Source organism: Dreissena polymorpha, chromosome 7 (assembly GCF_020536995.1).
Source record: "Dreissena polymorpha isolate Duluth1 chromosome 7, UMN_Dpol_1.0, whole genome shotgun sequence".
NCBI classification, from domain to species: domain Eukaryota; kingdom Metazoa; phylum Mollusca; class Bivalvia; order Myida; family Dreissenidae; genus Dreissena; species Dreissena polymorpha.
Window position 1 is genome coordinate 80,938,841 of NC_068361.1, and position 24,598 is coordinate 80,963,438.

The 24,598-nt window shown below is 35.5% G+C and overlaps 1 protein-coding gene across 1 annotated transcript; it reads left to right on the forward strand.

Annotated features, from left to right (window-relative positions):
* Nucleotides 1-335: 335 nt before the first annotated feature.
* Nucleotides 336-23,897, forward strand: LOC127838169 (clumping factor B-like). Its single transcript, XM_052365748.1, has 9 exons — nucleotides 336-375; nucleotides 2,308-2,445; nucleotides 2,667-2,804; nucleotides 3,415-3,552; nucleotides 4,962-5,099; nucleotides 8,136-8,273; nucleotides 15,629-15,695; nucleotides 16,172-16,314; nucleotides 20,025-23,897. The coding sequence occupies exons 2-9, from the start codon at nucleotides 2,316-2,318 to the stop codon at nucleotides 20,150-20,152; spliced, it is 1,020 nt and encodes a 339-aa protein (XP_052221708.1). The 5' UTR covers nucleotides 336-375; nucleotides 2,308-2,315; the 3' UTR covers nucleotides 20,153-23,897.
* The last annotated feature ends 701 nt before the right edge of the window (nucleotides 23,898-24,598 follow it).

The following is a 24,598-nucleotide window of genomic DNA, read 5'->3' on the forward strand; positions in this document are numbered from 1 at the left end:
GTTTAATGTTTCATAATTAATGTTACTACTCCTCAAAGTTAAGTTTCTATGCAGAAAGTTTATATTGATTGTGATTTAGTGACCTAACGCCTGTTGACCTAATTACCGCGAGAATATGAATATAACGTCATGTACACATCAGTGTACAGTGTGATGTATTAACTGATTGACACGAACAAGAAACATGAAGTATAAATAAATTTTTGATAGACATCACTGGAAAAGGTGTTTATCTTCGGACAGGAATCCATAATTTATCAAGTAAGTATTTGTTTCCACTTGAATTTTTATTAGTACGTTAAGTACCGCGAGAATATGGATGACCATTATACAGGTCTACGCACCAGATTCTTCAAAAAGTTTCGCTTTCCATTGGTCAGTTTTCATATGTATTTGCTGCAATCATAACTGTTGCAAATTGAATTACGCAGACAATTTGATTGTGTTCAGGTCTCAGCTGCCAAAAGTAAACGATTTTTTTAGTTGCCAGCCTCCTGCAGAGTTTCCCATCGAAAATGAGATAGATGCCTCTAAATATGCCAAGCTGTACAGGGTAGATGCATCTGTTACGATGCAACTAAATTTTCACGACTAACAAGTGGACAGACTGTTGTAATTAGAGAATTTATCTGGAAAAAGGAAGATCAACCTTGCATAGTTGCTACAAGAAACACTAAAATATTCACTACATCTAGTTAGTTCTTTTTGAATGCTCTGAGCTGTTCTTGATTAGACCAAATTCAATGTCAAAATAATAAGTCTCAAGTTTGTCTATTAATTCGAATTCAATCAACCTAAAACAGCGTAACAAACACAATACCTGTTACCATCTATATAAATTTGCGTGTTGTTTGTTAATAAATGCTTAAAAGATTTTTTTTATAAAAACCGTTGTTAAACCGAAAGTCCAAGTTTTGAATTGACCATTATCTATCTTACGGAGGTTCCGTAGAAAGTCAGTGTATTACAATTGGTTGGTTAGACACAAGATCTGTCTAGCAGAGGATTCCGGTGATAATCAATAGCGTATTTTTGAATTCAGAATTTTCGGAGTACTCGGCTTTTTCAATTTCAAAAACGTAAACATTTTGATAAACTGTTGACATGTTTTAAACATTAGAGATTAATATAATTATTATTCGAACACACCACATCACGTAACAAGGCCCTCGTTTGGCCGTTTTTGGGGCCGAAATTTGGCCCCATTCCCCCCTTAAAATAGTATACTTTTTTCCCCTATTTCAACTAAAAATTCCCCCTCCAAAAAAAAAAAATTATTTTATTTTTTTTACTTTTATACCTATGTTGCCAGCTGGTATTGTGCTATGAACCTTTGATAACATGTATATTTATGTAAATTACATTAAAATAAAGCAATTTTAAGTGTTGAATGGTTGGTGATAAGATCTTCTAAAAGTCCCCTTTTCGCCCAAAACGACGCAAAATTCCCCCCTTTAAGGGCCCGGCCCCAATCCCCCAATGTGTAGAAAGGGCCCTGCGTAAGTTGTTTTAATTTGTGCGTTTGTAATATATATATGATCTGTTTGTGTTTATTTATGCCAGAAAATAGATCATGTTGCTAATATTACAGAATAAAGTAGCGCCCAGATTTCGGGGAGGAGACTTGACATGGAATATTCAAACAACCAGTTGCAACTCCCAGCGACCCGGAGTTTAGTGTTTTCATTGATAAGTCAATTTTATAATAAAGTGAACGTGCATGCAACTGAAGCAGGCCAAAAACATCACTAATTCTTATGTGTTGACAAGCAACTTTGCTTTGCCATTGTTTGAGGGATTGTTTAATTTTAATATTTTTAAATTTTTGACTTGTAGAGTTTCCCTTAAGGTTGACCGCTATGGGGCTTTGGGACTTGATGGCTATGCCATACCTTCCAATGAACCAATACAATACTAACCTCCCATGCATGTTGACATTTTTTATTCCACATCACAATGTGTAAGTTATCAACAGCTTGTTTTATAAATGACCATGCTGTGCATGGTTATAAACCTTTATTGGAAGAAAAAATTACAAAAATACTGACTTCTTTAGAAATAGTTGCAGTTTTGGTAGTTTGAATGTATATACCAGTATGTAGATATGGTACATACATTTATTGAGCTGTGTTGTAGTAAATCACCTGATGAAATCAGTTTTCTGGCTTATAGCTGTTTAATTTAAATCAAATTCATTTAAAGAAAACTGCAGCAACAGCCCATAGATATTTAAATATGAACATATCTGCTTGTTGTTTAAGATCAAATAGTTGTTTCAGATTGTTAAGTCAAGCTGTTATCTTTCAGAAAATGATATGCCACAAGCGATTGAGCAGCCATCAATGGACAGTAGTGCTGAGCTGTCGACAGAAACTGTCAGTCATCATTTGCAGCCTCTTGACAGGCCTTTGGCTCAAAGAGACTCTGATATGGCATCAGACAATGGTATGTTTGTGTGTGTGTGTGTGTGTTAATTTAGCACACCAAATGTGCTACATATTAAGCAATCTTTTAGTTAATCACCTGATGGAATCCGTTTTCCGGCTTATAGTTGTTTAAGTTTAAATTGATGTAAAGAAGGCTGCAGCAACAGCCCATTGACATCTGCTTGTTGTGAAAGATCAAATAGATCTTTCAGATTGTAAAGTCGAGCTGTTATCTTTCAGAAAATGATTTGCCTCAAGCGATTGAGCAGCCATCAATGGACAGTAGTGCCAAGCTGTTGACAGAAACTGTCGGTCATCATTTTCAGCCTCCAGACAGGCCTTCAGGTCAAAGAGACTATGACATGAAATCAGCCAATGGTATGTTTGTGTGTGTGTGTGTTTATGTAGCACACCAAACATGCTACATATTAAGCTATCTTGTAGTTATTCATCTGATGGAATCAGTTTTCTGGCTGATAGCTGTTTAATTTTAAATTCATGTAAAGAATGCTGTAGCAAAAGCCCATTGATAATTATGTTGAACACATCTGCTTGTTGTAAAAGATCAAATAGATGTTTCAGATGGTAAAATCGAGCTGTTATCTTTCAGAAAATGATTTGCCTCCAGGGATAGATCAGCAATCAATGGACAAGTGCTGAGCTGTCGACAGAAACCATCAGTCATCATTTGCAGACTCCTGACCGGCTTTCGGCTAAAAGAGACTCTGATATGGAATCAGAAAATGGTATGTTTGTGTGTGTGTGTGTGTGTGTGTTTATGTAGCACACCAAAAGTGCTACATGTTAAGTAATCTTGAAGTTAATCACCTGATGGAATCAGTTTTCCGGCTTATAGCTGTTTAAGTTTAATCAAATTCATTTGAAGAATGCTGCAGCAACAGCCCATTGATATTTATATTGAACATCTGCTTGTTGTGAAAGATCAAATAGATCTTTCAGATTGTAAAGTCGAGCTATTATCTTTCAGAAAATGATTTGCCTCAAGCGATTGAGCAGCCATCAATGGACAGTAGTGCCGAGCTGTTGACAGAAACTGTATGTCATCATTTTCAGCCTCCAGACAGGCCTTCAGGTCGAAGAGACTCTGACATGAAATCAGCCAATGGTATGTTTGTGTGTGTGTGTGTTTATGTAGCACACCAAACATGCTACATATTAAGCTATCTTGTAGTTAATCATCTGATGGAATCAGTTTTCTGGCTAATAGCTGTTTAATTTTAAATTCATGTAAAGAATGCTGTAGCAAAAGCCCATTGATGATTATGTTGAACACATCTGCTTGTTGTGAAAGATCAAATAGATGTTTCAGATGGTAAAAGTGAGCTGTTATCTTTCAGAAAATGATTTAACTCCAGGGATAGATCAGCAATCAATGGACTAGTGCTGAGCTGTCGACAGTAACCATCAGTCATCATTTGCAGACTCCTGACCGGCCTTCGTCTAAAAGAGACTCTGATATGAAATCAGAAAATGGTATTTTTGTGTGTGTGTGTGTGTGTGTTTATGTAGCACACCAAAAGTGCTACATATTAAGTAATCTTGAAGTTAATTAAGTTTAATCAAATTCATTTGAAGAATGCTGCAGCAACAGCCCATTGATATTTATATTGAACACATCTGCTTGTTGTGAATGATCCAATAGATGTTTCAGATGGTAAAGTCAAACTGTTATCTTTCAGAAAATGATTTGCCTCCAGCGATTGATCAGCCATTAATGGACAGTAGTGCCGAATGTCGACAGAAACCATCAGTCATCATTTGCAGCCTCCTGAAAGGTCTTCAGCTCAAAGAGACTCTGATATGGAATCAGGCAATGGTATGTTTGTGTGTGTGTGTGTGTGTGTGCTTTTGTAGCACACCAAATGTGCTACATATTAAAGTGATGTTATGTGCATTTTTCACTGTTGAATTGAGCTGAAAATAATTAACACGTCAAAAGAGTTAGTTAAAATGTGGTTACTGACCAATTATCTGCAACTCATCTTTCTACCAGTTGTTTATAAAAAGTATATATTTTGTTCGATATTTTACATGACTCACCCAGTCCTCTAAGCCGAAATAATTCGTAAAACAAAGTAGTGTCTTTGTGTCTTATGAATGAATCTGCACTAACACTAGATTGAGATTCACATCGTAAATCGAATCTTGTGTGTCATCAGTTGTCAAAACGAAAGTACTGTTGATGTTTAAATGCATTATTTTTCTCTTTCTGGGATATTGTTTTAGTATGTTGATGCTGCATTAACAAATATAAGTGTATATGAAGTGAAAACACCAAAAATAAACAACGGTTGCGATAGACACCTATAAATGGTATTATGCCTATAATATCACTAAGCAATGTTGTAGTTAATCACCTAATGGAATCCGTTTTGTGGCTTATAGTTGTTTTAGTTTAAATAAATGTAAAGAATGCTGCAGCAACAGCCCATTGATATTTATATTGAACACGTCACTAGTTGTGAAAGATCAAATAGTTGTTTCCGATTGTCAAGTCGAGCTGTTATCTTTCAGAAAATGATTTGCCTCCAGCGATTAAGAAGCCATCAATGGACAGTACTGCTGAGCTGTTGATAGAAACTGTCAGTCATCATTTGAAGCCTCCTGACAGGCCTTCGGCTCAAAAGGACTCTGACATGGAATCAGACAATGGTATGTTTGTGTGTGTGTTTGTTTATGTAGCACACCAAACGTGCTACATATTAAACAATCTTGTAGTTAATCACCTGATGGAATCAGATTTCTGGCTTATAGCTGTTTAAGTTTAAATTCATGTAAAGAATGCTGCAGCAACAGCCCATTGATATTTATATTGAACACATCTGCTAGTTGTGAAAGATCAAATACAGTCGAAACACGATGGCTCGAACTCTTTTGGCTCGAATTTCCGGTAGGCTCTAACTCTCATTAAAGCACTGAATTTTTGTTACTGTATATCCATATAAAATTTTGTCGAATGGCTCGAATTCGCAAGGCTCGAATTATCGGATGGCTCAAACTGTTGTAACAGTCCCGATCACAATTTTCACACGTTCTTTTGTTCGTATGGCTCAAACTCGTTTCGGGTCGCATAAACTTTTAATGGAATAGGACTGCTTGATTAAAGGAACACAATATTTAGTATAACACCGGTTTCAAACATGCCATCGACTCAATCGTTAATTGATTTGAGTAAAAGATGACATTGAATAAAATAAAATATTGGTACATACAAGTTTTAAATATATATTTGTTTTTTATGCTCCCTAAAAATTTTCGGGGATCATATAGTTGCCAGTTTGAAGTTCCTTCCTTACTTCCGTACTTCCTTCCGTCACACTTTTGTTACCATTTCTCATAGCACTTTCAATACTTTACCGATCTCTTTCATAGTTGGCATGTAGGTACCTTGCATTGACCTCTCTACCTTTTGATGAGGTTTGAGGTCACTCGGTCATAGTCAAGGTCACAGAGGCTAATAATAAAATACTTTTTCTGTCACACTTTTGCTACCGTTTCTCATAGCACCTTCAATACTTTACTGATCTCTTTCATATTTGGCATGTAGGTACCTTGCATGGACCTCTACCTTTTGATGAGGTTTTAGGTCACTGGGGTCAAGGTCAAGGTCACAGAGGCTAATAATATACTTTTTCCATCACACTTTGTTTACAGTTTCTCATAGCACCTTTAATACTTTACCGATATCTTTCATATTTGGCATGTAGGTACCTTGAATGGAACTCTACCTTTTGATGAGGTTTGAGATCACTGGGTCAAGGTCACCGAGGCTAATAATAATATACTTTTTCCATCACACTTTTGTTACAGTTTATCATGTCACCTTCAATACTTTACTGATCTCTTTCATATGTGGCATGTAGGTACCTTGCATGGATCTTTACCTTTTGATGAGGTTTGAGGTCACTGGGGTCAAGGTCACTGAGGCTATTAATATACTTTTTCTGTCACACTTTTTTTTACAGTTTCTCATAGCACCTTCAATACTTTACCGATCTCTGTCATATTTGGCATGTAGGTACCTTGCATGGACCTCTACCTTTTGATGAGGTTTGAAGTCACTGGGGTCAAGGTCACCGAGGCTAATAATAGAATTTTCTGTCACACTTTTTTTTAATACAGTTTTTCATAGTACACGTACCTTCAATACTTTACCGATCTCTTTTATATTTGGCATGTATGTACCTTGCATGGACCTCTACCTTTTGATGAGGTTTGATGTCACTGGGGTCAAGGTCACAGAGGCTAATAATAGATTTTCCCGTCACACTTTTGTTACAGTTTCTCATATCACCTTCAATCAGGCTTTTTCCGCCCTATGCCACGGGTCCGAAATTCGGCCCCATTCCCAATGCAAATCTGGTTGTTTTTTTCCCAATTGAAAAAAAATTCCCAATTCAAAAAAAAAAAAAAATTTTTTTTTTTTTTTTTTTTTTTTTTTTTACCCTTTAAATATATAAGTTGACCTGATCTGGTGTAGAAAATAGAAAGTATTGCATAATTAAATTATCTGTTGCCTTGAATTTGTTTTAAGAACTGTAAAATATGTTAATGATTATTTAAGACTTTCCTTTTTTTCCTCAAAATCCGGCGCTTCCCGCGATTTTTTTCACCTCAAAAAGGCCAAGCCTTTTCCCCAAATTCAGATAAAAAACCTGCACTAATCACACATGTTCATAATATTTTGTAAAATTTTAATAATAAGTTATCAAAATAGTCGTTATTTACCAGTTAACGGCTTCTTTGAAATATAAGAAACACTGTTTTAAATAATTTACATGCGATAATTTTTCCCAATTGAGCCAATTTTGCTATTAATTTTTTTCCCAAAATGGGGGTTTTCACGATGCGAAATTCCCAAAATTCCAGTGTGGCGTTTTCCCAAAATGGAGCGGAAAAAGCCTGTCAATACTTTACCAATCTCTTCCATATTTGGCATGTAGGTACCTTGCATGGACCTCTACCTTTTGATGAGGTTTGAGGTCACTGGGGTCAAGGTCAAGGTCACAGAGGCTAATAGTAGATTTTTTTAGGTGGTTATTAACACATAGATTGACAAAGCGCATCATCTGGGAGCATCCATCAGTTTCACTGATATTCTTGTTATTAATTCAAAAGCAGAAAGTAGAACGAAGTGGTACAGAGTTTAAGCACTATGCTTACTCGTCAACTGAAGGTAAAAATGTTCGTAAACAACACTTTATTAGAAATTGGATGGGTCGAATTCTGGATGGCTCGAGTTTTTGTTGCTGGTCCTGACAAATTCGAGCCATTGAGTTTCGACTGCAGATATGTCAGATGGTAAAGTCCAGCTGTTATCTTTCAGCAAATGATATGCCTTCAGCGATTGAGCAGTCATCAATGGACAGCTATCGACAGAAACTGTCAGTCATCATTTGCAGCCTCCTGACAGGCCTTCGGCTCAAAAGGACTCTGACATGAAATCAGACAATGGTATGTTTGTGTGTGTGTGTGTGTTTATGTAGCACACCAAAAGTGCTACATATTAAGCAATCATGTAGTTAATCACCTGATGTTATCAGTTTTCTGGCCTATAGCTGTTTAAGTTTAAATTCATGTAAAGAACACTGCAGCAACAGCCCATTGATATTTATATTGAACACATCTGCCAGTTGTGAAAGATAAAATAGATGTTTCAGATTGTAAAATCCAGCTGTTATCTTTCAGAAAATGATTTGCCTCCAGCGATTGAGCAGCCATCAATGGACAGTAGTGCTGTGCTATCGACAGAAACTGTCAGTTATCATTTGCAGCCTCTTGACAGGCCTTCGGCTCAAAAGGACTCTGATATGGAATCAGACAATGGTATGTTTGTATGTGTGTGTTTATGTAGCACACCAATCTTGCTACATTTTAAACCGTTTTATAATAAAACACCTTATGAAATCAGTTTTCTTGCTTATAGCTGTTTAAGTTTAAATAAATTCAATTTAATAACACTGCAGCAACAGCCAATTGATATTTATATTGAACACATCTGCTAGTTGTGAAAGATAAAATAGATGTTTCAGCTGGTAAAGTCGAGCTGTTATCTTTCAAAAAATGATTTGCCTCCAGCTATTGATCAGCCATCAATGGACAGTAGTGCTGAGCTGTCGACAGAAACTGTCAGTCATCATTTGCAGCCTCCTGAAAGGTCTTCAGCTCAAAGAGACTCTGACATGAAATCAGACAATGGTATGTTTGTGTGTGTGTGTGTGTTTATGTAGCACATAAAACGTGCTACATTTTAAGCCGTCTTTTAATAAATCACCATATGAAATCTATTTTCCAGCTTATAGCTGTTTAAGTTTAATTAAATTCATTTGAAGAATACTGCAGCAACAGCCCATTGATATTTATATGGAACACAACTGCTTGTTGTGAAAGATCAAATAGATGTTTCAGATGGTAAAGTCAAACTGTTATCTTTCAAAAAATGATTTGCCTCCAGCGATTGATCAGCCATCAATGGACAGTAGTGCCGAGCTGTCGACAGAAACCATCAGTCATCATTTGCAGCCTCCTGAAAGGTCTTCAGCTCAAAGAGACTCTGATATGGAATCAGGCAATGGTATGTTTGTGTGTGTGTGTGTGTGCTTTTGTAGCACACCAAATGTGCTACATATTAAAGTGATATTATATGCATTTTTCACTGTTGAATTGAGCTGAAAATAATGAACAGGTCAAAAGAGTTAGTTAAAATGTGGTTACTGACCAATTATCTGCCATTCATCTTTCTACCAGTTGTTTATAAAAAGTTTATATTTTATTCGATATTTTACATGACTCACCCAGTCCTCTAAGCGGAAATAATCCGTAAAACAAAATAGTGTCTTTGTGTCGAATGAATGAATCTGCACTAACACTAGATTAAGATTCACATCGTAAATCGAATCTTGTGTGTCATCAGTTGTCAAAACGAAAGTACTGTTGATGTTTAAATGCATTATTTTTCTCTTTCTGGGATATTGTTTTAGTATGTTGATGCTGCATTAACAAATATAAGTGTATATGAAGTGAAAACACCAAAAATAAACAACGGTTGCGATAGCCACCTATAAACTGTAATATGCCTATAATACAGCTCCAGATAATTTTTTCAGCCAAGGGGTATTTCACTCATGAAATTTTTAATTGATGAGTAAAAATCAAAATCTGATAATTTTAAGAAGTAACTTTGTTCAAAGGATCAGAATTAATAATACACTGTACATGTTATGTTAACTCGCTATAACAAGCAGTTTGTACACAATAAAGCAATCACTTTTGTTTTATTTAACAGTTTTTCTGGGTTTTTTTTGCCCTTGGCTTATAAGCAGCCATTAATCCCTTTTTTCCGTCTTGATTTGGCAAGCCACTGTTTAGCACACACTGTACAGCCACGATCAAAATCTAAGCTTGGCCCACAAAACTTGTTCATTATATGTGTATTTTGGCGCCATTTAAAAAGGTGCTTGAAGGTAAAAGTTTTTTTCATAGTGCCAAACAAGAGATCAACTGATAGCAAAAATTATATGCTTGAAGTTGGGCGATTCGGGTTTTATGGAATGTAATGTCAAATGTTTTCACCATGAGCGTATATCGATGCTCAACATTGCAGCGGGGAGCCCGTTGTATCAACATCGGCCTCTATCGTGGGCCAACATGAAATGATAATGTTCTGACTGAGGAGTAAATGAGGTCGGGAACCACATTCTATACATAGATGGTGATATCACTACATTTTTACCGGTGAGGACACAGTATCGGAAACCAATCATGTTTACATAAATTTAACTGCATGTATAAACGGTTAATACGCATTGAAATTGCACACGATGCGTAATCCGAATTTAGTCAGGAGTTTTTTTACTCAACAAAATTTTAAGTCGTGCGTATTTTCTTTTTTGTCATGCATACTTTACGCAAATACGCATCTTATCTGGCCCTCTGGCCTATAATATCACTTTAAGCAATCTTGTAGTTAATCACCTAATGAAATCCATTTCCTGGATTACAGTAGTTTAAGTTTAAATTAATGTAAAGAATGCTGCAGCAACAGCCCATTGATATTTATATTAAACACATCTGCTAGTTGTGAAAGATCAAAAAGATGTTTTCGATTGTAAAGTTGAGCTGTTTTCTTTAAGAAAAAGATTTGCCTCCAACGATTAAGAAGCCATCAATGGACAGTCGTGCAGAGCTGTCGACAGAAACTGTCAGTCATCATTTGCAGCCTCTTGACAGGCCTTCGGCTCAAAAGGACTCTGATATGGAATTAGACAATGGTATGATTGTGTGTGGGTGTTAATGTAGCACACCAAACGTGCTACATATTAAGACTTCATGTTTTTTGTTAGCTCTATTTTATAGCCGAATCACAAAAAGTATACTTTTTCCCAAAATTGGCTTTAAAAATTCCCCATTGGGAAAAAAGCGCTAATGACATAGTCTATTTAGATTTTTAACAAAGCGTAGCCTGATCCAGTCTCGCACAGTTTTTAGCTCGACTATTATATATAAAATATACATAGTGGAGCTATCCTACTCACCCTGGCGTCGGTGTGAGTGTTAGCATGAGCGTAAGCGTGAGCGTGCAAATGTTAAAGTTTGCGTACCACCCCAAATATTTCCTATGTCCCTTGACACATTGCTTTAATATTTTGCAAATTTCTTTACCAACTTGACCCCAATTTATAAACAAGAGAAGACAACTGTATCAAGCATTTTTTAAGAATTATGGCCCTTTTTCCATTTAGATTATGCATATTATTGATAAATCTAAGTTAAATTTTGCGTACCACCTGCAATATTTTCAATGTCCCTTGACATTTTGCTTTCATATTTTGCAAACTTCTTAAACAACATGACCCCAATATATAAACAAGAGCAGACAAATGTATCAAGCATTTTGTAAGAATTATGGCCCTTTTTATGCCCCCTTTCAAAGAAAAGGGTTCATGTAGTGATCGGACTGTCCATCTGTCTGTCAGTCCTTCCGTCACACTTTGCGGTTAGGTTTTGAAAAATGCTAATAACTTTTATGTCCCTTGAGATATAACCTTCAAATTTGGTATGCATGTGTATATAGACAAGGCCTTTCCATATGCAAATGTTTTTTTACCCCTGGGACCTTGACCTGGAACTTAGGGTCCGCGTTTAGGTTTCGAAATCTGCGTTTAGGTTTAAAAAATTGCTCATAACTTCTATGTCCCTTCAGATATAACACCTGCAATATTTTCAATGTCCCTGGACATTTTGCTTTCATATTATGCAAACTTCTTAGCCAACATGACCCCAATATATAAACAAGAGCAGACAAATGTATCAAGCATTTTGTAAGAATTATGGCCCTTTTTATGCCCCCTTTCAAAGAAAAGGGTTCATGTAGTGATCGGACTGTCCATCCGTCTGTCAGTCCTTCCGTCACACTTTGCGGTTAGGTTTTGAAAAATGCTAATAACTTTTATGTCCCTTGAGATATAACCTTCAAATTTGGTATGCATGTGTATATAGACAAGGCCTTTCCATATGCAAATTTTTTTTTACCCCTGGGACCTTGACCTGGAACTTAGGGTCCGCGTTTAGGTTTCGAAATCTGCGTTTAGGTTTAAAAAATGACTCATAACTTCTATGTCCCTTCAGATATAACACCTGCAATATTTTCAATGTCCCTGGACATTTTGCTTTCATATTATGCAAACTTCTTAACCAACATGACCCCAATATATAAACAAGAGCAGACAAATGTATCAAGCATTTTGTAAGAATTATGGCCCTTTTTATGCCCCCTTTCAAAGAAAAGGGTTCATGTAGTGATCGGACTGTCCATCCGTCTGTCAGTCCTTCCGTCACACTTTGCGGTTAGGTTTTGAAAAATGCTAATAACTTTTATGTCCCTTGAGATATAACCTTCAAATTTGGTATGCATGTGTATATAGACAAGGCCTTTCCATACGCAAACTTTTTTTTACCCCTGTTACCTTGACCTGGAACCTAGAGTCCGCGTTTAGGTTTCGAAATCTGCGTTTAGGTTTTAAAAAATTGCTCATAACTTCTATGTCCCTTCAGATATAACCTTCATATTTGGTATGCATGTGTATATGGACAAGGCCTTTCCATACGAACACACATTTTTAGCCCTGTGACCTTGACCTTTAACTTAGGGTCCACGTTTAGGTTTCAAAATCTGCGTTTCTGTTTCGAAAAATGCTCATAACTTCATCAAAGCGTTTATAAGGGGCATATGTCATCCTATGGTGACAGCTTTTGTTGTCTTTGTAACTGAATATTTTGTAAAATTTTGTGTTTAGATCCACTTAACTTCTAAAGTATCAAAGCTATTGCTTTCAAACTTCAAATATTTTCTTACTATCATTAGGGTACTGTATCTGGCAAGTTCAATTGGACCTTGACCTTTGAATGACCTATACTCTCAAGGTCAAAAGAATAAATTTTAGTTAAATTTCCATTTCTTCTTCATTTATGATCACCCCAAATAAAATTATTTTGAAAGATTGTCTAATAAATGACCACACTCCACATTATACCCCCTCACACCCCCCCTACCCTACCCAAAAAGATTTTTTTTCTATGAAACATGGTTAAAGAAAAATAATATTTATTTACTTTATTTTTGAACGACTGTCCAAACTTCCCACCCAAGCTATTGCTATCAAACTTAAAATTAAATCTTATTAGTTTGTTTTATGTCTTTACAAATGTTCAATAGATTGTGGAAAATATACCTGATCTATTATCTTGACCCTATTGAATAATTTGAACAATTTCCCTATGATGGCTTACGTTATGCTGTCAAGCACTGGAATAGTTGACCGCGCTGTCCTCTGACAGTAAGATTTTACCATGATTTGCATAACGTCTGCATTATTCCTGTGCCCGATATTATCTGTGTTGTTCAGGCTCTTATTATATTTCTGATAAAATTTAAGTGTTTTGTGATTCGGCTGAGTGGAAAACAAGTATGTTACACAATTTGAAATGTTACGTGAAAAAGATTCCAAAGCAAAAAAGTGGCCAAACAAAAACTGTTGATTTTTTTAAGCAAGCATCATTAAATAAAGTAACATTCCAACAATGCAAAGTGCTGACTGATATTCAACATGTTGAAACTAGGGAAATTAGTTTGTGACTGAAGACTTTGTGTGAGCTCTCTATGTGGAAAACTTTAGCATGATGGTGTTTGTGGTGTTTGGGATTAAAGATGTTGAAATCTTTCATGTAATTTTAAATCCCAATTTATTTTCCCAATTTCTTGAAACGCTAATAAAATTCCCAATTTCAAAGCCATGGGCTATCTTCCCAAAATGCTTAATAAAACCCTGGCCTTCTTGTAACAAATCACCTGGTGAAATCAGTTTTCTGGCCCATAGCTCACCAAACGTTCTATATTTTAAGTTGTCTTGTAGTTAATAACCTGATGAAATCAGTTTTCTGGCTTATAAGCTTTGCTGTTAAAGTTTAATGAAATTCATTTCAAGAATACTGCAGCCCATTGATAAAATATCAAAACAACTGCTTGGTGTTAAAGATCAAATAAATAGATTTATTAGATAGATAAGTTGATTTTAACATGAAATGCATAGATTTGCATGGCAGCATGTTATATACATGCAATAAATAATAAAAACAATCTGCATGTATAAACAAAGCCATGTCAATCAACAGCATATGTTAAGGATTGCACAAAAAGGGGTTAGCCATTAAACCCTTATTTACATAGATGTTCCAAATGGTATAGTAAAGCTGTTATTTTTCAGAAAATGATGTGTGTGTGTGTGTGTTTATGTAGCACATCAAACGTGCTACATTTGAAGCTGTCTTATAGTTAATCACCTGATGAAATCAGTGTCTGGTTTATAGCTGTTCAAGTTTAACTAAATTCATTTAAAGAATGCTGCAGCAACAGCCCATTGATATCTAATAGGGATGGCAAAACTATTTGAATATTCGAAAATTCAATTGAATCGTCTGTATTGGAATTGCAGAGTTGGCATTTGAATATTCGCAACCTATTATTTCAATCGATTTTGTGCTTTTTAATTAATTACCCACAAGCTGCTAATTAATGACCCACAAGTTGCTTACTGAATACATCAACAATAACAACTAATTGCGAACCAAAATTAAAAGGGATTAACATGTTTGATAAGACACTCTTCCTGTCAAACTGACAACATGCTGTTATCAGAAGAAGGGGTATATTGTTTTGCTGGATGTTGGTCGGTCTGTCTGTCGTTGGTTGGTCTGTCAGTCTGTCTGTTTGTTGGTAGACCATTGTGGAACACGTGTGTTTGTTTATGTAGCACACCAAACGTGCTACATATTGAGCCTCCGTGTAATCAATTGCCTGATGACATCTGTTTTCTGGCTTATAGATGTTAATTTGAATTAATTTTAAGAGTACTGCAGCTACAGCCCATTGATATCAAATATGACCCCATCTGTATGGGAAATGGCATTAGACTGTTGTATGTTTTAGCTCACATGGTTAGCTTTTGTTATACCAAGATGTCCATAGACTTAAAAACTTCAGGCTGAATTTAATTTTAATCTTCATATTCATACAAAGCCCATGTAATATTATCTCATTTCTGTATGTACCTCCATTAAAGTCTACATTGTAGGTATATTAGTTTGAATACTCTATAGTCGAGCATTATCTATTAAATGGACAGCTCTTCTATAACATTTGAATTAATTGTCTTCATGTGATAAAATCGTGAGTCATTCCATACATAAAAAGCTGAGGAAATCAGTTGCCTAACCAAAAGCAGAAGATTGAGAGAACATTTATGAAGAATACTGAAAGGGCTTTTTTTTGTTAATTGATTTTGGCATTCTCTAGTGTCCTCTACTGTAGCAGATAACTTTATCTGCAAGTGACAGTAGGGTTGTGCCTCAGATAAATGTCCTATGGCCTTCTTGTTAAATAAGTGTGTGTCTGTATCTGTCTGTGGTTATGTAGCACATAAAAAGTGCTACGTGTTAAGCATCCTGTTATGAATTTATTTTTTTGGCTTAAAGCAGATAAAGTTTGTATATAGAATGTTCCTGTAGAATACTGAAGCTTCAGACAACAAATATTTGATACATGCAATACATCTGTTTGTTTGAAAGATAAAGACATTGCTTTCTCTTGATCAAGCTCATTCCATTATACATAACATCTGTTTTAGGCAATGAAGTTGTTGATGATTCAGAGTCTGATGTGGGATCAGAAATTTGGCCATTTCCATTTCTAAGGTAAGTCAGCTCTCCTATCATTTATTGGGAACATTGTGTGCTGATGGCTTAGTCTGTTGTAATTACTAAAATCTGAAAGGCTCTGTTTGAGCTATAGTGTGTTTTTTATGTCATCCAATTTGTCATTGATTGCTCTAAATGAAAACTCCTCTGCAACCGCTTTGCCAACTTTATAGTAACGACATGAATAATCCTTGTGTGGTCTGTCACCCAAATAGCACGGACCATTCCCCTCTATTGCAAAAAATGCATATTAGCTGCCAGATCTGAAAAAAAGAAACATTCACAACATTTCTTGAATTGCTTGGGCCAAATTAAAGCAAGAACTATCACAAGCAACGAATTGTGTTTATTAAATTGCCAATCCAGCATTGTAAAGTCTGGAAACTAAGCACATATTTGAATATAAGCATATCTGGAAAATAAGTACTGTGGTTACTGTACCAATGTTTAGTTTGCACTTGTTTGGTTAACAGGTCCAGGAATATCCAAATTCATGAACCAGATGAAAAGGATGAATTCGAAGATTGTAATGACAATGTTCTGGATCCTGATTATCACCCTGAAGAAGACTCGCAGGAAAGTGATAGTGACTGTGGCAACCTGAGAGATAACTTTGGTAAGTTCTCCTTGTAGTGTGAAGTGAAAAGTGGGCAAGGAATAAGATTTAATTTAAATGTTTTCTACAGTATGTGCAAATGAGGTGTAAGGTCAGTGTCACATTATTAAAGGTCATGTTCAGTTTAATTATGTATCTAGTGTACCTTTAACGGTTTTAAGATTCATATTCTTCTCAAAGATTTTTATGGGTCAAGAATTTCTAGTTGACCTTCTTGAAGCACCTTCATAGATAGACACTTGGACTGCTGCATGTGACTTGGAATGAAAACTTAACTTGGGATTCTATCAAAAAGGGCCATTATTTGGCTTAAATGCTTGTTCCAGTATGCCGCCAGAGCTTAAAACATTTATTGATTGAATTTTAAAATTGTTCATGTCAAGTGAAAACATGGCCACGGAAAGGGTGGTTTGTCATTTTCCATGTATATATGTAGTAAATAAAGCAAGTGAATACTCTAGAAAAACTGTTCTTATGGGTATTAAAAATATGGCCACCACAGTGGGTACGGTAATTTTCTAAATAAGCCTAGTGTAAATACTTTAAAACACCATCTTTTAAAGTCAGTCTTACCAATGTTTTGAAATATTTGCTGAAGAGTTTTAATCATTGCTTCTTTCCATCTCAGTCTCTCAGTTGAGCGACCCAGGGCCTATTGGCCCTTTTGTTAACTATATGTGTATTTGACATTTTTAGCTCCACTATTATATATGAAATATATATAGTGGAGCTATCCTACTCACGTCGGCGTTTCTGTTCCCGTTAGCGTTAGCGTGCAAATGTAAAAGTTTGCGTACCACCCCAAATATTAGCTATGTCCTTTGACATATTGCCTTGATATTTTGCATACTTCTTTACCAACATTACCCCCAATCTATAAACAAGAGCAGACAACTGTATCAAGCATTCTGACAGAATTATGGCCCCTTCTATACTTAGATAATTGAACATTTTGCTAAAATTGCCATAACTTCTTTATTTATAATCACATTTGATTCATACTTTGACACCCACATTATACCCCCCCCCCCCCCCCCCCCCCCCCTCCATGATGGCTTACGTTATACTGTCAAGCACTCGAATAGTCGAGCACACTGTCCTCTGACAGCTCTTGTTTTTTTATGCATCACACCAAATGTGCTACATATAACTAATCCATCTACTTGTTCCCCACAGAACAGTGAAAGTAAGCAATAGGTTTGCAGTGTAATATTTTCAGCCATCATTTTAATAGATGGTCCTGGGCCATGGTTAAATTTTTCTGTACAATTAGCAAATGGTTACATGTACATCCAGTTATTAATTTGTTTTCTGCATTTAAAAAATTGGTATGTAGATATAAAACAAGATGATTCTTTGCATTTTGCAGTTCATCCTGTATATTTATCAAGTGGTTATGTGCAGATTACAAGACATGAAGTCGTTCTGTACACTTGTCAGGTTGTTATGTAGATGCATGAGATTGTTCTTTGCATTTGGCACTTAATGCTGTACATATGCTAAAAACTTTTTTGGTTGAAACTTTTGACATGCATTGATTAAAATAGACATTTTAAACTGCGGCCCTATATAAGGCCTAAATTAAAATTGAGTTTGTTTGCCCTTTACCGACCGACCCACTTTTTACCCCCCGACCCAAAAAATTTTATTGCGATTTCTGAAAACTTATTTTTTTTATTTTCGTTTTTTTCGACGATGACAAAAGAGCCGAAAGCAATATTTATTCATGCGCGTATTTATATCCCTGTCTATTATTATCGCCCATGACCGATCTAGGTCGCTCCGATGGTTGGAATTTCATTCGCCCCAGAATAGAAAGTAATGCAAGCGTCTATAACCAGCATCGCGATCGGCGGTGTTCCGTGAAAATGGCCGAACGACATCATACTTAACCATTGGTTCGCGAAAGGAGTCGGACATATACGAGTTTACGTTCGTTGTACACATGTTGTTAACGTGATCCAAGATGGCCGACAATTAAAAGAAATAACGATGCTCAGCGAGAACAAATAACTATCGAATTTACGACGGACATCATATAATTAGTATCGATTAATGAAAAGAGCGTGTCATTCTACGATTGAGCATAGGTTTTAGATACAAATAAAACTCTCTTTTTTTGCAAATGTATGAACTGAATGTCACAGAACAAGTGATGAAGTGTTTGAAAATTGGAATGCAGTCTACTCGCAAAGAAAAATACATCTAACAGTTACAGGATTTTTTTTGTCGAAAATGCAAAATAAAAGACAAACATGATTTGATTTATATGCAAGTGGATCTGTGTTTAATCAGATTCATGTGCATATTCTGCTTTATTATGTTTGCCACACTGAACAGTTTACTGTAATGGCATGTTAGTGAAATGGATATGTAAAGGTAAACTTATTTAATTTATTAATGTCTCTTAGCTAAATACATCGACAACACTCAAGTATATATGTTTAAAGCGTTAGTATATCCACAAACTGAAACTAACACCCACTGTCCTACAGTGGGACTAACCACCCTCTCCCCCGTTGCGCCTACACCGAAAGGTCCTGCAACGTACCTATCCAGATCCAGAATTTATTTCCCCAAATCAAGTTTTCATGCTTATGTTAGTTGCAATAATACAACTCCCAGCTATTGACCCTCTGAGCTGTACGTATGTACTCATAAAAGCTCAGAGCATTCAAGAAGAAATAATGCTTTATAATAATGTTCAGTTTGCACTTTTATGAATTTACTTTTCCATGCTGAGACTATGCACTAACCGGTCAAACACTTAAAGTTAAGGCCTGTAAAAACTTCAACAGGCCTGTGAATTGTTTCTCCTGGTAGGCAAGTCTGGCCTGTAAAATGTGATGGTCTTTCGCCACGTCTGAATTTTTCCATTAAAGGCTTTGGGCTGTCTTTCTACACTCCTTCAATGCTTGTTGCATGCTAATTAAGCCCAATTTAAGGGAAAGGTTTAAGTTAAAAATAAAAGCTGTCTGGCTGTTAAATAATTACAAATGCATTTGAGCAATTAAAATCATATAATGAACAAATATTTGATGTAATAAATAACACACAAGCATGCATTTGATATTAATATATGCAAGAAACAGCAAACAAGATAATGTTAAGCTACATAGGGCTTCGTACACTGCAATAGTGCTTTAATAAGTGTTTTAAATATTCATAGACTATTAGTGTATTAAAAATATAATTTCTCAAATAAAATAAAATAATTTTCCTACCTACCTACCCACCTGTAAAATTTAGGGTCGGTAAAGGGCAAACCAACAATATTTTAATTGTGGCCTAATATGGCTCTGTATATATTACCTAGAAATGTCTTTTTATATGAAATCGAGAAAATAACAAATAATAAAATAAATGATGAGCTTTGGCACCCATTTGCGGCGCTCTTGCCTCTACTTTTTATGCCCCCAGTAGGGTGGCATATAGCAGTTGAACTGTCAGTCTGTCTGTCAGTCCTAAACTTTAACATTGGCCATAACTTTTGCAATATTGAAGATAGCAGCTTGATATTTGTCATGCATGTGTATCTCATAGAGCTTCACATTTTGAGTGCTGAAAGGTCAAGATTATTTTCACAAGGCAAGGAAAGTTATACAATCAAAAAATAAAAAAAATTAATTCAAAGTGGCGCAGTAGGGGGCATTGTGTTTCTGACTTGTTATCTATTGTTATCCATGTTTTCATATCTATTTCTAAAACAGGGAAAACAGGGAAAAAGAAACAGGTGCATAGACCATGTTATTGTCAAGAGAATGCTGCATTGCTTGATGCATTTTCCTCCTACCTAGTCCCGAACTGCAGGCATCTACCTAGGGAAAACGGGAGATAATGAAAGTTCAGGACAACTACAAAGCACTTGGAAACAGAACATGGATGAACATCAAGTATCAGCTGAAATAATGCAGTGTAAAATTTGAGTGTGATTGACACTTGATAAAACTTAGGAGGGGCATTTCTGAAATTCTGAGAATGTGTGCATATATTGTTAACTTCTACAGCCTTCTCCCTCTTTAGACTTAGAAAATCAGAAAAATAGATAAGAAGTCTGCACCAGGAAGGTGATACTCTTGTTTTTGTGATTGGATGAATAACACATTTGGGAAAAAATTATGTTAAAGGAATATTCAATGGGACATCATCACATGGGTTTTGGGTCCTGATTCTATTATTGTTTCCTGTCTCATATTATTTGATTGAAATATTTACTGATTGTAAAGTATTGTGTAAGGCAAATTCAAGAGTTTATATGTACATGATGTATGTAAAAATATGTGTATGAGGGTCATTTAAAAAGTCTGCAGCATTGCCATATTTTTGTAATAACTTATTTAAAGGTATATATGTACGTTTGTCTGTCAGGTCAATCTTTTGAGTGCAACTACTACAGTTTTGCATGGATGGCTTTCAAATTTGGTAGAGCAACTAGACATGATGTAATTAATTATGTTTGATCAATAGTGTCGTATTTTAAGAACTGTTGCAGTCTTTTCCAATACCTCTTGTATAAGTGTATATATATGTTGTTTTTTTACATTAAAGTTGGAACACCCATTCATTTAATATAGGCTGATAAAGAAAGAAATTCAGCAATTTATCCATAACCCTAAGACTTAGGGCTTTGATACTTTGTGTGTGTTTTTCTAAGTTGGCTCACCGATTATTGTCTTCTACCGGTTTCACCGGAGGGGACTTGTGGTTTGTGCTCTGTGTGTCTGTCTGTCTGTCGGTCCATCACACTTTTCTGGATCCTGTGATATACTTTAAAAGTTCTTCATATTTTTCACGAAACTTGAAACATAGATAGATGGCAATATAGATATTATTCAAATCATTTCTTTTTGTTCCTACGTCAAAAATTCTGGTTGCTATGGCAACAAATAAAAAAATCAATAAAAATTCTGACAATTGTGGAGCTGGTATGGGACATATATTGCTTGGCAGTAGTCTTGTTTAACATAAGATGATAAAGAAAGAAATTCAGCAATTTATCCATAACCCTAAGACTTAGGGCTTTGATATTTTTTGTGATTTTTATGTCCCCCACCACTATATTGTTTTTGCCCTGTCGGTTGGTTGGTTTGTTGGTTGGTTTGTTTGTTTGCCCCAACTTTAACATTTGCAATAACTTTTGCAATATTGAAGATAGCAACTTGATATTTTGCATGCATGTGTATCTCATGGAGCTGCTTATTTTGAGTGGTGAAAGGTTAAGGTCATCTTTCAAGGTCAAAGGTCAAATATATAGCTTCAAAGCGGCGCAAAAGGGGACATAGTGTTTCTGACAAACACATATCTTGTTTTGTTTAAGTTGGCTCACCCATTTATTTAACAAAGTCTGATGTAGAAAGAATTACAGCAATTTACCCATAACCCTAAGACTTAGACACATGTTATCATACCTCACAGAAATATGCCAATGCACATTTCACTTAGGCCTATAATGCAGAACTCTGTATTATTTATATTATGGGGCTAAGTGACTGTTTGTAATAAAAATATGCCATGAAACTTCTGAAAAAGAACAAATGTTCAACCATTAAACAATGTTTTTCTAGTATATATCAATTTTTCAATAGTTACACTATATACATGCTGCTTGAAATTTGCTGTACTGATGATACATATAAACTGTACTTTAATTATTGTTCAAATGTTGTTCCCATTGTCCAGTCTTTTACAATGTAAGGTATTTTTGTATTGGTAAGAAACATTAAGAATTATTATGGACATGTGTTGCTAGTTTCAGTATAATGATAATTTTGAATTTTTTTTGACCAATGTAATAGGAACCTCATATGACGAATTTTATGTTATAAAAGAACAAAATTAAGATAAACCGCATGCTCAAATGTGAAAACCGCTATATCTTTCCTGACACCAAAATAATATGCTCTTGAAAAACCTTGAAGCAGAACTTTGTATAGATTTAAAGTAACGAGAATTGTGATGTTATTAACATTGTGTTCATATTCATATTCTGATGTTATTTTGAAAGGTCAAACATACTTAAAATGATATATTTGTATAGCTGATAGTTGCAAGTCCTTTAGTGTGTCAAAATATAAAAGAATTAACTCATGTTATTGTCATGGTTTAAAATGCTACGAATGATATTATTCTTTTATAAAGCGTACTGCCCAAAAATATACACTATGTCAATAGTCACTCTGAAGATTGACTCCATGTATATCTTTATATGTAACACGTTTTATATTGAACATTTGGTTAAATGTTTTAAGACATTTTTTTTATTAATCTTTCTAAAGGCAGTGAAAAGGTATTATATCTTAGCATTGGGCAGTGTAAAGCTTGAGCATTGGCTATAAATCAGTTACTGAAAGACAACAATCCTTTAAAATTAATCCCTTATGCTGGCTGTTACGATAGACTGCACAAATTTTCGACTTTGGCAATTTTGATATTGTTGGATAAGCATTTACCACAATTAAGGACGTGCTCCTGTTGTTTTTTTCAAAGTTGTAAGTCTAACATAGGTTTTAGTTTAACATAAGTTTATATTTTGTTATTATAATGCAAAGGCTTTTTATGCCCCCGAAGGAGGGCATTTAGTGATTAGACTGTCCATCTGTCTGTCCGTCCGTCTGTCTGTCCATCACACTTTTGCGTTAAGGTTTTAAAAAATGCTCATAACTTCTATGTCGCTTCAGATGTAACCTTCATATATGGTATGCATGTGTCTATGGACAAGATCTTTCCATACGCACAATAATTTTGACGCCTTTGACCTTGAACTTAGGGTCTGCGTTTAGGTTTCAAAATCTGTGTTTAGGTCTCAAAAAAACGTTTTTCGGGGGCATATGTCTTCCAATGGATACTGCTCTTGTTATTTATTGAACCTTCTTTTGTTTGTGTTAAAATGATAAGAAAATTCAAGCCTTAGTTTCTTTCTGTTTCTTTATGTATGGTATTATAAATTGCATTTTAGTATTTAATAGCTCGGCTTTTCGGAGAAAACCTGAGGTATTGTCATAGCCAGCTCGTCGTATCGTCCGCCGTCCGCCATCCGCGTCGTGCAAAAACTTTAAACTTGGCTCTAAAATCAAAGTGCTTCCACGTACAACTTTGAAACTTCACATGTTGATGCACCTTCATGAGTTCTACATGCCACACCCATTTTGGGGTCACTAGCTTAAAGGTCAAGGTAACTGTGACCTCTAATATAAAACTTTAGCATAGGCTCTAAAATCAAATTGCTTCCACTTACAACTTTGAAACTTAATATGTAGATGCATCTTGATGAGTTCTACACGCCACACCAATTGTGGGGTAACTAGGTCAAAGGTCAATGTCATTGTGACCTCTAATATAAAACTTTAACATAGGCTCTAAAATCAAATTGTTTCCACCTACAACTTTGAAACTATTTATGAAGATGCACCTTGAGGAGTTCTACACGCTTCACCCATTTTGGGGTCACTAGGTCAAAGATCAAGGTCATTGTGACCTCTAAAAAAAAATCTGACAAGCACTCGTAGCCGAGCGTTGCACCCGTTATGCGGTGCTCTTGTTTATTTTTTCAAAGGACCATGACTGGAATAAAAGCTGATCTCTCATCTCGTCTTGTGATTATTTCATTTAGGCTCACAGAGAAAATAAATTATTCTTAAACAGTTCAGTTATCAAAGAATAACAATATCCCGCCTTGTGTACTTACTTAAACCAGAGCAATCGTATTGTGATCTTCACTGAATCTTCAAAATTGGCTCGCTGTCTTGAAGATAAAAATCTGCCTTTTTAGGCTTGGACTAGCTTTGTACTTTATATAGCTAGAAATACTTATCAGAACCCAAAGTAAGTTAATACGCATGTAAGAAGAGATGACTCTCTATTAACATGAGGTGATACTAATAATTAGTTAGGGGTGATCAATTTCCCTTATATTGCCAGAGGCTACTATTAGAAGGGTGGTCTTGTAACATGACAGAAATATAATAGTGCGAAACCCCATCCCCTTATTTTGGACCAGTGTACTGCGTACTGCATTCTTTTGACTTAGAGTACTGCAAACCATTAAATTGAGAAAACAAGGGGTATAAAATGCATTCATAGAACAAATACTCTTCGGGAACGCTTGTTTATGGTTGTGTTGATTGAAGCTGTTTCAAAATAGAACTTGGGCAGACAATTGCGCTCTTGATCTCTGCGTTTGCAAAGACGAAATAGTTGCGTTCCGACCCATTGGGTACGGCGTATACCAACCTTGAATATTTCGTACCACTAAGGTACGTTTCACTCTCAAATACGTGTTTAAACT